At 51.6% G+C, this 14,628-nt stretch overlaps 1 protein-coding gene and 1 pseudogene across 2 annotated transcripts in view; both read left to right on the top strand.

Annotated features, from left to right (window-relative positions):
* DNASE1 (deoxyribonuclease 1) overlaps positions 1 to 14,628 on the top strand; it is a 44,356-nt gene that overhangs the window by 28,921 nt on the left and 807 nt on the right. Inside the window, exons 3-10 of the mRNA XM_084882478.1 lie at positions 1,388 to 1,543; positions 11,816 to 11,902; positions 12,542 to 12,689; positions 12,903 to 12,991; positions 13,146 to 13,229; positions 13,501 to 13,616; positions 13,950 to 14,062; positions 14,139 to 14,293. Coding sequence (XP_084738604.1) covers positions 12,543 to 12,689; positions 12,903 to 12,991; positions 13,146 to 13,229; positions 13,501 to 13,616; positions 13,950 to 14,062; positions 14,139 to 14,293 — 704 coding nt within the window. The 5' untranslated portion in view covers positions 1,388 to 1,543; positions 11,816 to 11,902; position 12,542. The remainder of the gene's footprint in view (positions 1 to 1,387; positions 1,544 to 11,815; positions 11,903 to 12,541; positions 12,690 to 12,902; positions 12,992 to 13,145; positions 13,230 to 13,500; positions 13,617 to 13,949; positions 14,063 to 14,138; positions 14,294 to 14,628) is intronic.
* On the top strand, positions 4,037 to 6,278 carry LOC311621944 (PRELI domain containing protein 3B-like; annotated as a pseudogene). The gene has a single exon. The product of its transcript is annotated as a PRELI domain containing protein 3B-like (transcript).

Here is a 14,628-nt window from a genome sequence, read left to right as displayed (position 1 = left end):
CCCAGCATAAGCAGGTAGGACAAGCGCAGTGTCTTTCACTGACGGCAGGCCTAACAAGGTGGCTGTTTGGAGGGCAGTTAGGGAGAGGGCTGAGGCACTGGTGATGGTTCAGTAGAAGCCTTTCTCCTCATACACCTGAGCTCCCCACAAGCTCTCACTGTGCATGTCCCGTCCCCCAAGAGAAGAATTTAGCTGAAGGACTATTACAGCTTATGGTGGCCCATGGTGGTGCAGGGGAGGGTCCTCCCCACTGGTAGGGCCACATCACCCCTGTCCTGCACTCGGAGGTGCAATACTCAGAGCATGGAAGGTGGGCAGAGGGCTGGGGAATGGTGGACATGGTGACTAAGGATGTGGGGAAGACAGCAGGAGCAGCCTTTCCTAGCTGGCTCATCCAGAAAGGAGTGGGCAGAGTTGGAAAAGATGCCCTCTTTTGGGACTCAGGCGTGAGGTTCCGCGGTGAGAGCTGTGGTGGCCTCTATGTTGTGTGGCAGCACATGTGTCAGCCCCTGGGGCCATTTGCCCTCATGTCCTACTGTGCTTGGGCACAGGTGGTCCCCTTCTCTCAGTGGAGAGAAGCCCATGCCAGCTGTGCTCTGGGTCCTGCTCCCTGGCAGTCCTCAGCCTGTCCTCTGGATCTCCATGACAGAGCAGAGTCGTTCTGAGCTCTGCTTTCTGGCCAGGCCTTACTGAGTATTGCTCTGAAGGCTCTTAGTCAATGGAGAGCCTCCTCCCTTCTCATCGGGAGCTGTAACTTTGGAGCTTCCTTATCTCTCATGCCTCTGTCCTATCAGGATTTGGGACATGGAGGCTGAGGAGAATGGCCCATGTCAGAAGCCTGTCCTTTCAGTTATTCATCAGAGAGGACCAAGTCAGCTCCCCTGTGTGAGATGCTCACAGTTAAATGAGACAACCAGCATAGCTGAAGAGGGTGCAGTTCTCAGAAACCATCATTACCCATCTGAAGCCATCATTGATCATTTGGCTGAGGAGCCAGAGTCCCCAGAAAGGATGCAGCCCTAGTGCTGGCAGCCATAGCACCCAGGCTTCTCCTCCACGAGCGGGGTAATAGCCCTGAGCCGAGGACGAATGCTCCCGTTGTGAGAGGAACTTCTGATATGTTGAATTGTCATGCCTTGGTGCTGTGCCATCTCACTTTTAGGACTGGCTAATGAGGACAAATACCATAGGGTTCATATGAGCATACAGAGGCCTTCGATCCTGGAGCTTCTTGGTTGGGCAGAGGGGAATGGGCTGAGTCCCATCTCGTTTCCCACTGGCTTACCTCCATATGGGACATAGTAGCTCAGAGATGGCCACGTGGCCTGTGCTAGTTGGACCAGCTTGCCTAGTTATTAACCCACATCCGTTCAACTCTCCATTTTAGTGATTCCTTCCAGGTAATGAAAACCTGCTTCTGGCCGAGGAGTAGCTTGCAGTGGACCACTGCCTGCTGAGGACCCAATGGCCACAGCTCAGAAGGCATCAGCGTGAAGGTCTGCAGTCACTCCAGCAGCCACGGCTCGGAGCGGAGCGCAAGGAGGTAAGCCCTGCTGCTTGCACTGGCGTTTCCCTTGGGGCTGGTACGGTGGCCGCTGAGACGCAGGGAAGCTAGAGGAGCTCCGCACAGCTGTGCAGGGCTGGGAAGACCGAGCCGGGAATCTGGGCATGTGAGGAATCAGGACCTGAGGGCCAAGATTCCTGGAGGAAGGAGGCCAGAGAAGCACAGTTGGCAGCGGCAGTTTTCTCTCAAGGCATTTGCTGGTGATATTGTTTAGGTAGGAGAAGCAGAGAGTGCTGGAAAGCAGAACAGGATTTTTGGCATTTCATGGTGCTGGGAATTGTTCAGGGTGTGTCAAGGAGGAATGACCCTAAGAAATATACCAGACTCTCAGCTGGGACCTTTAGGGGTGGCATTCTGGGAGTGGAGGCAAGCCACATGTAGACTGGACTTCGTAAGGACTGCAGACAAGCTCACTTCCAGCTGAGCCCCCGATTGGATGTGGCAGCCGGTCCCGCTGTTGCCCGTCCTGGAGGGAGACACCATCCTGACTCTCCACCATTCTGACACACACAGTGCAGGCCTGGGGGCGGCAGTGATGGACCCACAGAGATGAAGAGATTGGAGCTATCAGACATGGACTTCAAAATGCTGGTTAGCATAATTAAGTAAATAAAGAAAATGAAGAGTTTCACAGAAAACTGGAATTCATAAAAAATTAAAATTCTGAAGCAAAGGTGCAATAACAGATGCTGTGTTGTACTCAAAGCTGAGTGAGCTCCAGAGGCGTGAGGAGAATTCCCGTGTTTGCTGCAGTAACCGCATCGGCCTGCTGGGATGAAACGCAAGCAGTCAGAGGGTGAACATTCAACTTCCACCTGAACTAAATCCGATTTTGTATATAAGGAATTTGTCTTACAAAGTCATACCTGAAGAAATGTATCGTATTTGGGAACTATGAACCTATTTGTCTAATCAGAATGGGGAACACACCTGAAACTAGGGGAACAATTCATGTGGTCTATGAAGACATCTTTTTTTTTAACCTTTCACTTGAAGATATGTTTTTATTGATTTTAGAAAAAGAGGGAGGTAGAGGGAATTAGAGAGAGAGAAACATCCATGTGAGAGAAACATCAATCAGTTGCCTCTGTACATGCTCCTACCAGGGATCAAACCTGAAACCCTTTGGTGCACAGGACCAAGCCCTGAGCCACACTGTCCAGGGCTATGAAGGTACCTTTGAGGCCAAGAACACATGGCATCACCTGTCAGCATTCAGTGTCTGTAAGAACCTTGTGGTTTTGCACTGTAATGCCAACAGGGCATTTTATTTATTTTATTTTTTATTAAGGTATTATATGTGTACATATTTTACCATTGCCCTCCCCACTCCCATACATGCCCTCCCTCCCCAGAGTTTTTTGTCCATTGGTTTTGCTTATATGCATGCATACAAGTCCTTTGGCTGATCTCTTATCTCCCTCATATCTCCCTCCCCTCCCCTCTGTAATTTGACAGTCCAACAGGGCATTTTAGAAGATAGACACAAAGGAGGAACAGTTGAAGCTTTTCAAGGAGAAATACAGCATCAACACACATCTACCAAAGTAACCATTTTCTGGATTTTCATTTTTGACTGAAACCCCATCACCACCAGTACCCTTTATTTATTTATTTATTTATTATTATTTTTAAAAAATATGTTTTATTGATTTTTACAGACAGGAAGGGAGAGAGATAGAGAGCTAGAAATGTCAATGAGAGAGAAACATCTATTAGCTGCCTCCTGCACCCCCCACCGGGGATGTGCCCACAACCAATGTACATGCCCCTGACCGGAATCGAACCCGGGACCCTTCAGTCCGCAGACCGACGCTCTACCACTGAGCCAAACCGGTTTTGGCCCCTTTTTGATTTTTAATTAATATGGTGATTTCTTATTTGAGGTTCAAAATGACCTGCTTGAAACTTTGATACATGTTAGAATATACTTATTAGTAAACTTGTAAAACATGTCAGTGTTTTCTCTTGAACTTTCCCATCCTGCTTGATATGGAGATTGGGGCAGGAAGCTATTTGTACTAGTATTCTTTGTAACAATAATTCTTTATTGTTGAAAGTGTTGCATAGGTTACCCCCACCCCCCGCCATTGGCCCCCTCCAGCCTGCCCCCGCCCCTGCTTCAGGCCCTCGCCGCCCATTGTCTGTGTCCATGGGCTGTATATATATGCATACAAGGCCCTTACTATTTGTATTCTTAATGCCTCCAGTGTGCAATCTAGTGTTCAACCATCAGGGAATTTGTTAGGGGATTGTCATTTATTGAATGTCTATTAATAAAGGAATTTTCATAGTAACTCAGTGAAGGTAGATATCTCCATTTTGCAGATAAGGAAACCAAAGCTCATCATGTTGGTTGAATGAATAGAGTGCTTACATTAAAAAACAAACAAACAAAACAACAACAACACACAATGGAGTGGCCTCTTTGCCTCTTTGCACCACCCGGGCACGGCACAGGCCACTGGCACCATGAAGACCTGGACTTGGAGCACGTCTCTGACCAGCCATGGGAAACTTACAACAGCTGCAATGTAGAAATACCCAAACCCTGAGAACTCAAGCACGGTTGGAGTTGGTGTGTTGGACAGACATATAGATCCTTCTGGAAAGTTGCACAGCCATACACTTCTCAGCACAGAGTGGGGACTGCTTTTCATTGTGAAATCTCTTATTGGTGCAGCAAGAACCAAAACACATAATATGTGGAAAAACATTCTGTAGTTGATCCTGTAAAACAATGGAACTTTAACCCACTATCATATCATTTACAAATATGCTTTCAGTAGATGAGAGACTTATAAATAAACTATATCCTCAGGACCCAGGAAAAACTGTTTTCACTCAGGACCCCATAATCACTATGAAAGGAGTCAGTCTCAGTAGTTATCTCAAAGGATTGATGGCAAGGACAATATCTTCAAATGCCAATAAAGAACTGCATGGAGTGCCAGGAGAGAATTGTTGAAGTCAGGGACCAGATCTTCCAGGATTTTTATTTAACTCTTTGGTTTAGAGCTTGTATAGGATTTTGGTTTAAAATATGGACATAAAAAGAAAAAGAGGGTTTGACCTCACCCCCAAAAGGGTGACTATCATAATAATGAAATAAATGAAACATCACTGTCATTTAATTTTAGATTCTTTTGAGAACACCTTTTGCATATAAAATAAAAAACAGTTTATACACCAGAAAATACAATACAATCCAGTAAGTGAATTTAACAGGAGTTAGAGACAGCTGAAGAGGAACTTAGTGAACTGGAAGGCAGATGAATAGTAAATATCCATAAGTAATAAATAGTAAATGCCAGTGCAACCAGCTGACACTATCTGGTGAGCTACCTTGTCCGGCCCTTCAGGCTCCTGCTTTTCCTTCTGTAGAGCTTCCGCCTTGGATGGGAAGGGGGTGCTGTGAGAAGGCTTTCTTGTGGGAGAGACGGGGCGGAGGGGAGGCGCCTGGGAACTTGGAGAACGTTCCCAGAGCAGCCTTGTTGGGAACATGGCTAGCACACTGGGAGTCCAATGTACTGACCTCTCCAACATACCCTGAGAAAGGCCTCTGCTTCTCTCCTGAATGCAGAGCACAGAAAAGGAGCATCGAGGGGCGGGTGATTGGGGAACCGATAGCGGCTGGTCTGTGCCTTGCACAGGGGAGGCACACGCTGTTGTTCAGGCCTCGCGTCCTGTGGAGCAGTGCCGCCTGTCCCGCGGACGTTCTGAGCATGGGCACGGCAGGGTGAGGAGCAGGGCTGCTGCTGAGCGTGACTGCGAAGCTGTTTTGGATTGTACAGTGCACACGTCTGTTCTGAGAAAATTTCCATCCTGGGTTAATGGTTTCTTTATAATGAGGGCTGGTGACTTGTGGCTGGACCAAGGCCAGTGTGCTGAGTTGAGAGGACTGCTGACCCGAACAGGTTGATTGACAGGGTTAAAGCAATGTCACAGCGAACAGGTCAGCCCTTTATCTGTAGTAAAGGATGCAAGCCCCTTTGCCCTCTAAAATGCTGTCCGTTGGCAAACATGTCTCTGAGGGGAAGGAGTGATCCTGGGTGGAGGCTGACCAAAGGGGGGCATGCTTGTGGGGCCACAGTAGCCGTCAGCTCCTGGGAGCTTCTGGTCAGTTCAGGCCGGGTGCCCAGAGGCCCCGTGGAGGCCTCGCGGTGTCCCTCACGCTGCAGGACAGGAGGCTGTGCTGTGTCCCTGAGGAGGCCACACGAAGGGAAGTTCGCTCTCTGTAGCCAGGAGGGTTGCCCAGGAAGGTGGGGAGCAGGAGGCAAGTGCATACCCCACTGCATCCAGCGTGGTCCGAGGAGCGCCTCCTGCGCTGTAGGCAGTTTCAGGCGTGGACGGCGTGGGCCAGGTCTCTGCTCCTGTGGGGCTTGTGTTCTATCGGGTCCAGAGGCCAGTGTGCTGAGTGAGGCCTTACGTGGATAAATAAGAGCAAACACATTAAAACAAAGAAAAGTGGTAAGGTCATGAAAAGTGACACTGGGAGCATGTGGATGGGGAGAGAACAGCCTCCCTGAACAAGCGACATTTGAGCTGAAATGGGGATGGCAGAGTGGCCCTGGCCCTCCAGGCAGAGTGGAGGCCCTGAGCTAGACTCACTCCGGTCTTGGTGAGCACCATCTGTCATCGGAAGGACAATGAGAAACCGATGCTGGTTTGTAAGCAGGGGAACAACATGATCTGGTTACACGTTCACCAGGTGTGTGGGTGACCATTGTGTGAATTCAGGGAAGGACCAGTGTAGTGGCTGCAGAACCGGAGGAGTGCAGACTCGGGATGCATTTGGGACAGAGCTGAGAGAAAGCGGGGACCCAGATTTGGGTATCTGAGCATCAGGATGGAGGCTGGGCCATGGTGTGAGTGCAACCAGAGGTTCGGTCTGAAGTCGGTCCTGCTGCGGCAGGTGGGCTAAGCACGCGGGAGTTGAGATGTCCCCTCTGCAGGCGAGTCAGGGTACTTCCTGAGCAGGTGGGAAAACACTGATCCTCAGGACGTGGCAGCTGATCATTGTCTATCAACCCACAATGTCTGACAGTTTGGAATCTTTCTTGTCCTCCACATCCATTTTGCCACCAATTTCTGTCCTAAAGCTACAGTTCTCCCCACCTCACTATCCCTCTGCTCTGCCCACCTTGTTCCTTTCCCACAAGCCAACCTGCTCGCCTTCCCTGCTCCTGAGCCCAGCCTTGCGCCTCGCAGTGACCAGACGCTCTTTCTAACTTGCAAAACTGGGTATTTAAAGCGTTTTGAGTTATTACGTTTTTGATATTAACTTTTTGTTATCATTTCTAATGATGCATTGTAATCAGTTGCGTAGCTTGTGAAATTTTTGAGTCAACTTTTTTTTTAATTAAAAATTTCGAAATATTTAAAAGTAGAGACTAGTATAATGAACCTTCATGTACTCACTATCCAGCTTTAGGGCCAACATTTTGAAGCAAATCCCAGACATTGTATCATTTTATCCTTAAATGTTTCAGTGTGACTTTGAAACTAAGGATTATTGAAAACATAACCAGAGTGACATTACCAAACCCAACAATCTAATAATTTCATTACTTACCAATCAGTGTTTTAATTTCCCTGATTACATCTTAAGTGATTTGTTTTTTTTAAATTGGTCAAAGATATTGTTTTATAGGATCCTGAAAAGGATGACATAATTGCATTTAGTGATATATTTCAAGTTTCTTTTAAATCTGTTAGTTTCTCCTTTCTTTCTTCTCTTTTTTCCCCTTGAAATGTATTGGTGAGACCACCCTTGGTCCTGAGTTTCCCTCAGGATGGACTGTGCTGTGTACCCAAAATGCTGGTGACCATGAACTTCTGCCCCTAGACTTTGATCAGATTCAAGATGGCCTCCGCAAGTTTCCTCCTATGTGCTGTTGTAGTCTCTGGTGTGGAGGCTGGTTGTAGCCAATGATAATCAGAGCCTCCGTGAAGGGTTGCAAATTGTGGAGCCTGAAATTCTAGCATCCTTCCTCACTGTCAGGCTGTAGTGCTCCGTAAAGAGAAGTGTGGCTCAGAAGTGCCATGTACATTCTCGGACTTCGTTTGCCAGTTTGCAGAATAACAGGTTTGCTCCGTTGGTGATTGGTGAGTTTTTTACATCAGTACAAACTTGCATGCATAAATATAATTGAGATGTTTAATCTATTAAAATTTGTACACTTGAAATTATTCATCTCATTAACAGTTCATAGACTTGAAAACAAGATATTTAGCATGTTGTAAATAATGAAGGCTATAAAAGAAAGTACATCAGTATAGTAAGATATATGATTTAGTAATGCAGGCATACCCCTTAAGTATGTTAAATCCCAAACATTCTTAGTTGAGAGCACCTCTACTTAAAGTTCAATGTTTTAAGGGACCCTAGGCCTAAAGAAATACTAAGTTTTACTTATTAAGTAAGTCCAAACAACATAGTGCTTATGTCCTAGCTATTTACAGTAGACATTTGGAAAAGTAATACAAATTTAAAGAAAAAAATTTTTCATTTCATTTTGTAGGTAGCTACAACTACTTACAAATGAAATGTGTATGCCTATCAGATTTTTCTTGAATCTTAGGATCATATTGGACATGGCTACTCTTTTGCCTGTTCTACAATGATTTCACACAGTATTTGCTTTTCAATAACTGCCAGAAACCTAGTTTTGCAGAAACATGAAATCAGGGAAAGGGATGTAGTCAGTTATGTTGAAATGATGAGGTGTCCAATCATGTTGAGAATCGCTATCCCTCTCAGAAGTAAACGTAGCCTATGGGGCCAGAGTTCACTGGGGCGAAGGGTGCCTCACAGGCTTTGGGAACCAGAGCTCTGGGTCCCACCCTCTTCCCTCTGGCTGTGGAGTCCCTCCCCCCTGGGCCACACAGCTCATCACCCTGGCCCCACCGCGCAGGGATGGGTCACTAGATCTTGTCACGCCCGACAACCAGCCCCAGGCTTAGAGGATGCTTTTCTTCATCCTTTGATTTCAGCCACTTCAGAGCTCAAGACTTGGCTCCAGCTTCACTGTGATGTGCCGTTTCCCCACCTGTACTGGGGCCTGTCAACCAAAAGGGTGGCCGACTCTCAGGGTTAATGTAAACATAGCTCACCCAGACCAGAGAGAGTGGTCTGTGGTCAGTGCCCATTTCCCTGCTGATGTGACTTTGAAAAATGCCAGAAGCACCCTGTCCTTCCCTGGCACCCTCCCGCGTGTCCGGTGTGGGGCCCCGTGGCACCCTCCCGCGTTTCCTGTGTGGGACCCCATGGCACCCTCCTGCGTGTCCAGTGTGGGGCCCCGTGGCACCCTCCCGCGTTTCCTGTGTGGGACCCCGTGGCACCCTCCCGCGTTTCCTGTGTGGGACCCCGTGGCACCCTCCCGCGTTTCCAGTGTGGGGCCCCGTGGCACCCTCCTGCGTCTCCAGTGTGGGACCCCGTGGCACCCTCCCGCGTGTCCAGTGTGGGACCCGGTGCAGGTGGAGTGTAGCCCCAACTCCTGCCATTGGTGTTGGGCTTGGCCCTGTTGCTGGTTAAGACCAAGAAAATGTGGGAGAAATGACAATGTGCAAATTCCAAGCTGAAGCATCATGCTTCTTTGCCCCTGTGGGAACTGTTAGGTGAGCATGCTCTGGGTAGCTGCAGCCCCTTTGGCCTTGCCCCAGAAGTGGTCCAGAGCCATCCCAGCTGACCTGTGGCCTGTGAGTGAGGAAAAGTTGCATATTGTTGTACACATTGAACTTTGGGGTTGCTTGTTAGCAGCAACAGATGACTGGTAGAAATAGAAAAGAGATCCATGAGAGGAAGGTAAAAGAGTGATGGAAAGACACTCTGAGAGGGTTGTGTTCTTAGGGATGGATGGATTTTTTAAGGAGATGTGAAATGATTGTCTGTGGAGTGATGTTATATCCATTGATACTTAAAATAATCCTAAGAGGAAAGCAATGGTTTTATCCCCTTTTTACAGATGAAGATTATTGAGGCTCAAAGTGGTTGAAGGTGCGCTAGATGAGCCTGTTCCAGGCCCCAAATCCCTGACTCCCCTGGGCTGGGCTCTTCCCCAGGCTGTGCTGCCTCTCGCAGGCCCAACTCTGTGAGGGCAGCCGACATGGCAACAGAGCTTGGCACTTTGTACCTGTGGGGCCTTTTTTTCCAGTGTGCTGGGGAGAGGGCGGGACTGTAGCTGGGAGCTCCCCCCAGCAGAAGGGGGAGCATTTGGTTCAGAGAACAGGAGAGCCAACAGACAGGTGCCTGTATCCCATGTGCTGAGAACTGGAGGGGCTGTACCCCCTGTGGTGCTGGACCAGGGCCCCCATCTAGTTTTGCTCACATGCTCCCCTCATAGTCTGGCCAGTGTGTCCAGGAAAGAAACTCCAGGAAGAAAGTGATCTAGGGCAGTGCCTTGCTTGGTTGACATCTGGATTTTGACTTGCTTAGAGCCATCCCAGCCCTGACAGGTGTGGTTCAGTTGGTTAGAACGCCGTCCCATATACCAGAAGGTTTTGGGTTGACCCCTGGTCAGGGCACATGTGGAAGGCAAACGGTCAGTTCTCTCTCACAGTGATGTTCCTGTCTTTCCCTTCCCCTCTCTCTGAAGTCAATAAGCATGTCCTTGGGTGAGGATTAAAAAGAGAGAGAAAAGAAAGCTACCCCAGCCTCAGGGATCGAGGACAGGAGATTCAGCGATCAAACCTTTGCAGACTGCAGTGGGGCTCCTGGCAGCTGGAGGACCAGCCCTGGTAAGGGACACAGGAGCCGGCCGGCATTCCCGCTGACAGCCAGAGCCGTCCATCGGCATGTTTTCATTACCTCAGAGGCTCTGGTCTTGTGAAGCTGATTTACCGAATGAAGTTTTAATCCCCGCCGTGTCCCTTGCTTCATGACCAGCTGGCGGGATCTGTGGCACTTTTGTGTCTTAGGCCTTGGTCCCTACTGACTGCTGCTCTCAAGCCCCCCTTGCTCCCAAACTCTAGCCCCAGGCAGCCCTACACACTCCATGGCAACAGAGCGGCAAGACCCTTCCATCCCAGGGAGGGACCCCCCTCCCCACTTGGGGCAGAGCCCCCCTGGATGGGGTGGTGGGCTTCATAGTTGCACCCCAAACCTGGAACCTGTGAGCCTGAAACCTGGAGGCTGAAGCTTACATGGCAAAAAAGGACTTTGCGGATGCGATGAAGGAACTGAGATGGGGAGACGGTGTCTTCAGGAGGGGGCAGACTGCGGGGGAAGGCAGAGATTGGAGTGCTGTGGCCACACTTCAGGACACCAGGAGTCCCCGAAGCTGCAGAGGCAGAAGGACCCTCCCTCAGAGCCTCTGGAGTGCGGCCCTGTTGACACCTGGACTCCAGTTCCATTAGGTGGACTTTGGACTCTGCCTTTAAAACTGTTAGAGATTAAATTTATTTCTTAAGTCACCAAGTTTGCTAATACAGATGGGAGTCGAGTTCCAAAAGGAAATGACTGGCCCAGGGCCTGTTGGGAACCCTCACAGACACTGCCTACCACTCCGCCTGGAACACAGGCCCTCCTCCTCCCTCAGGAAGGCTCTACTGCCCCGCGGGCAGCCGAGGTGGGTCCCACAGGCCCCGCCCCTCCAAGCCTTGAAGCTCCCAAGGCTGTATCACACATGTACCCCACAGAGCAAGCGTGTCAGCCATGCGCCGGTAGAGTTTGACATGCTTGCCATGGAGCCCCAGCTTTTAGCCAAGTTGCCTGCAGCGAACGGATTAAGCAGGGTTGCGAGTGGTGAGAGACCCAGTGTGCTCCAGGGCCACCACGGGCTGTGTGTGCGTGATGCAATGTGGGATATCTGGCTTTGACCCCTGGCTCCAAGGTCACCTCGAGTCCTGCATACTGGAGGGCTGCCAGGACCCGCCCTCCAGAGCACACCTGTTCCCCACCCCTGGGAGAGAAGCATGTGTGAAGGACACACTAGCCTTTGGCCCAATTACTAGATTTTTTTAAAACTACGTGCAAATAGCATCAGGTGCTCTTTTTACAGCACCGAGAGCCTGTGCCTGTTCAAATAAACACACGCCAACCACTCACCTACGGGGGAGACCACACAGGCAGCGCCACTGTTCCGCATCAGTCAGGTGATGCCCGGAAAGGTCGCAGCCACCTGAGCCTTTAAAACGCAGGCGCCACGAGCATTCTGTGTGGGGATTCAGAGCTGTAGCAGCTCTGCGAGGGCCTCTCAGCTGTGTTTCTGAATACACTTCCCTCTGCAAGTCATTTTTATTTTCTTAAAGGAACCAAAGGAGAAAACTGATACCAAAGAATATCAATTCCTGGTTCTCGGCAGCATACCATCACCTTTGGTAGAAGTTCCATTTCAGGTGAGTGTGTCTAGTCTCCAGAGCTGTTGCCGAAACCGGTTTGGCTCAGCGGTAGAGCGTCGGTCGGCGGACTGGAAGGTCCCAGGTTTGATTCCGGTCAGGGGCATGTATGTTGGTTGCGGGCACATCCCCGGTAGGGGGTGTGCAGGAGGCAGCTGGTCGATGTTTCTCTCTCATCGACGTTTCTGGCTCTCTCTCTCCCTTCCTCTCTGTAAAAAAAAAAAATCAATATATATTAAAAAAAAAAAAAAAAAGCTGTGTGACTTGTGGCCCGTTGGCGGGCAGGCACTAAGCCCACAGGCCTGTGGGGTCCCTCAGGGTGACTGGCCACGCTGGGAGGAACGCTGGCCAGACGGGGGCCTGGAGCAGGGAGGGCAGTGAGCCACGTCCCACTGGCCTGCGCGCCGCCTCAGGCTGGGGACCCGTCAGGGGCTTCTCTCCGGTGGGTGGAGGGGTGAGAAGAGCCAGGTCCGGCTCTGCGTGTGGCCAGAGGGTGGAGGCGCTCCTGGCTGCTCGGGACTCCCATGAAGTCAGTTACTCCGCCTTGGGCTCCACCAGCCCCGAGTGGCTGGACTGAGGGAAGACGGGGCACAGTCTTCTCTAATCCAGACCCACATGCCAATGTCCCTCCTCCTCCAGAATGGAGGGAGCCAGGCTGATGGGGGTGCTGCTCACCCTGACTGGGGTGCTGCACATGGTCCTGCCCCTGAGAATAGCAGCCTTCAACATCCGGACTTTCGGGGAGACCAAGATGTCCAATGATACCCTCTCCACCTACATCGTGCAGGTAGGTCCCGGCCAGTGTTCAGGCCTGAAGGCAACCAGACTGTTAGGCCCCTGCTCTCAGCCCAGTCAGCTGTGGGGACAGGGCCCTTATCACCACCTGATGTGAAAGCATTCTGAGCTTGGCTCCTGCAGGGACTTGGAGCGGGCAGGGCCTGGACACCCCCGTCTCTGTCTAACCTGCCGCCACTCAGCACCGCCGTGGCCCTGTCCTTAGATCCTGAGTCGCTATGACATTGCCTTGGTCCAGGAGGTCAGAGACAGCCACCTGACGGCCGTGGGGAAGCTGCTGGACAGACTCAATCAGTGCGTGAGGCGGCAGGGCCTGGGGAAGCACATGGGACAGCGATCACCCCTTCAGGGCAGGAGCCCACTTGGGCCCCAGGGACACTGATGTGGGCAGGAGCCGCTGGAGGCGGCAGGATGGCCCCTGACGGGCATGTTTGTTTCCTCCGCCCAGGGATGACCCCAACGCCTACCACTACATCGTCAGCGAGCCGCTGGGTCGCAGCACCTACAAGGAGCGCTACCTCTTTGTGTTCAGGTAAAACCCAGGTGCCCTCCCCTAGGTCGCTGGCAGGGGTGGGGGTGGGGGTGTCTAGAAAGCCCGGGAGCCTCTCCTCCAGGTGTGGGGCAAGAACTGGCGGCCACAGAGCAGGGGCTGAATTGGGCCTCACCACCTGGGCAAAAGGAGCTCTGGGCTTGGTTCTGTGTGCCTTCCCAACTCAGACCGAGCACCATGCCCGCAGCAACAGGTGGGTTTGGCAAGAGCCCCCAGCCCCGGGTTAAGCTCCCTCTGGCCTGGCCTTCCGCAGGCCTGACCAGGTGTCGGTGCTGGAAAGCTACCTGTATGACGATGGCTGCGAGCCCTGTGGGAATGATACCTTCAGCCGAGAGCCCGCCGTTGTCAAGTTCTCCTCCCCATTCACCCGTGAGTGCTGCCGCCAGAGGCTCCTCTGCCCTGCCCTGCCCGGCCACGGCCCTCCCTGGCCTTCCCAGACACCGTGAGAGCCACAGCACGTCCTGCCCCCACCACGCACCTCTGGGGAGCTTGGTGTCATCCCCATTCCTAGTGCTTTGGTCTTACATTTAAGTTACATAGAGTCTACCCACCCCTCACTACCCGTCCCCCCGGGACCGTTTCATGTGTCCCCCCTCCCAGCCCTAAACACATGCCAGCCAGGCCAGTGCACCCTGGGACCAGGACTGCCTCCCAACTGCGCACCCCCTCCCCCCTTGCTTAGCACGACCCCCTTCTCCACAGAGGTCAAGGAGTTTGCCATCGTCCCGCTGCATGCGGCCCCACAGGACGCAGTGGCTGAAATCGACTCTCTGTACGATGTCTACCTGGACGTCCGGCAGAAGTGGGGCTTGGAAGTGAGGCCCACACATGGGGTTGAGCTCTTAGGGCCCCGTGCTGTCCCTGGGCCAATCAGCTGGTGTCTCCCGGCAGGACATTATGCTGATGGGTGATTTCAACGCTGGCTGCAGCTACGTGACCCATTCGCACTGGTCATCCATCCGTCTGCGCACAACCCCCACCTTCCAGTGGCTGATCCCCGACACCGCCGACACCACGGCCACGGCCACGCACTGTGCCTACGACAGGTGAGCAGACCTGCGCTGTGGGTCCTGCAGGCCCAGGGTGGGAAGGGGCACTTCCACAAGCAGCCTGGGTTTTCATCTCAGCCCTGCTCCAAAAATGGTTCCCTAGACCTTTGAGGAGACTCACCCTCCTGAGCTTTGGACCACTTTTGAAGTGGGATAACAAGCAGCATTCCTTAACTTTCGGGAAAGCACGTAGGGTAACACGAAGCTGTCTTCTCCTCTGGGCAGTCTCAGGCACACCCAGACCTGAGGGGCCAGGTACAAGGCTGGCCCTGGCCTAGGTGGGGCTGGGGTGCCTTCCCTGAGTAGTGTCACCCAGGGGCCATAGAGGCCAG

The sequence above is a fragment of the Pipistrellus hanaki genome (genome assembly GCF_964339955.1).
Source record: "Pipistrellus hanaki genome assembly, chromosome: 4".
In the NCBI taxonomy this organism is placed as follows: domain Eukaryota; kingdom Metazoa; phylum Chordata; class Mammalia; order Chiroptera; family Vespertilionidae; genus Pipistrellus; species Pipistrellus hanaki.
Note: the sequence above shows the minus strand (reverse complement) of the source record. Positions and strands in the feature narration are given on the sequence as shown.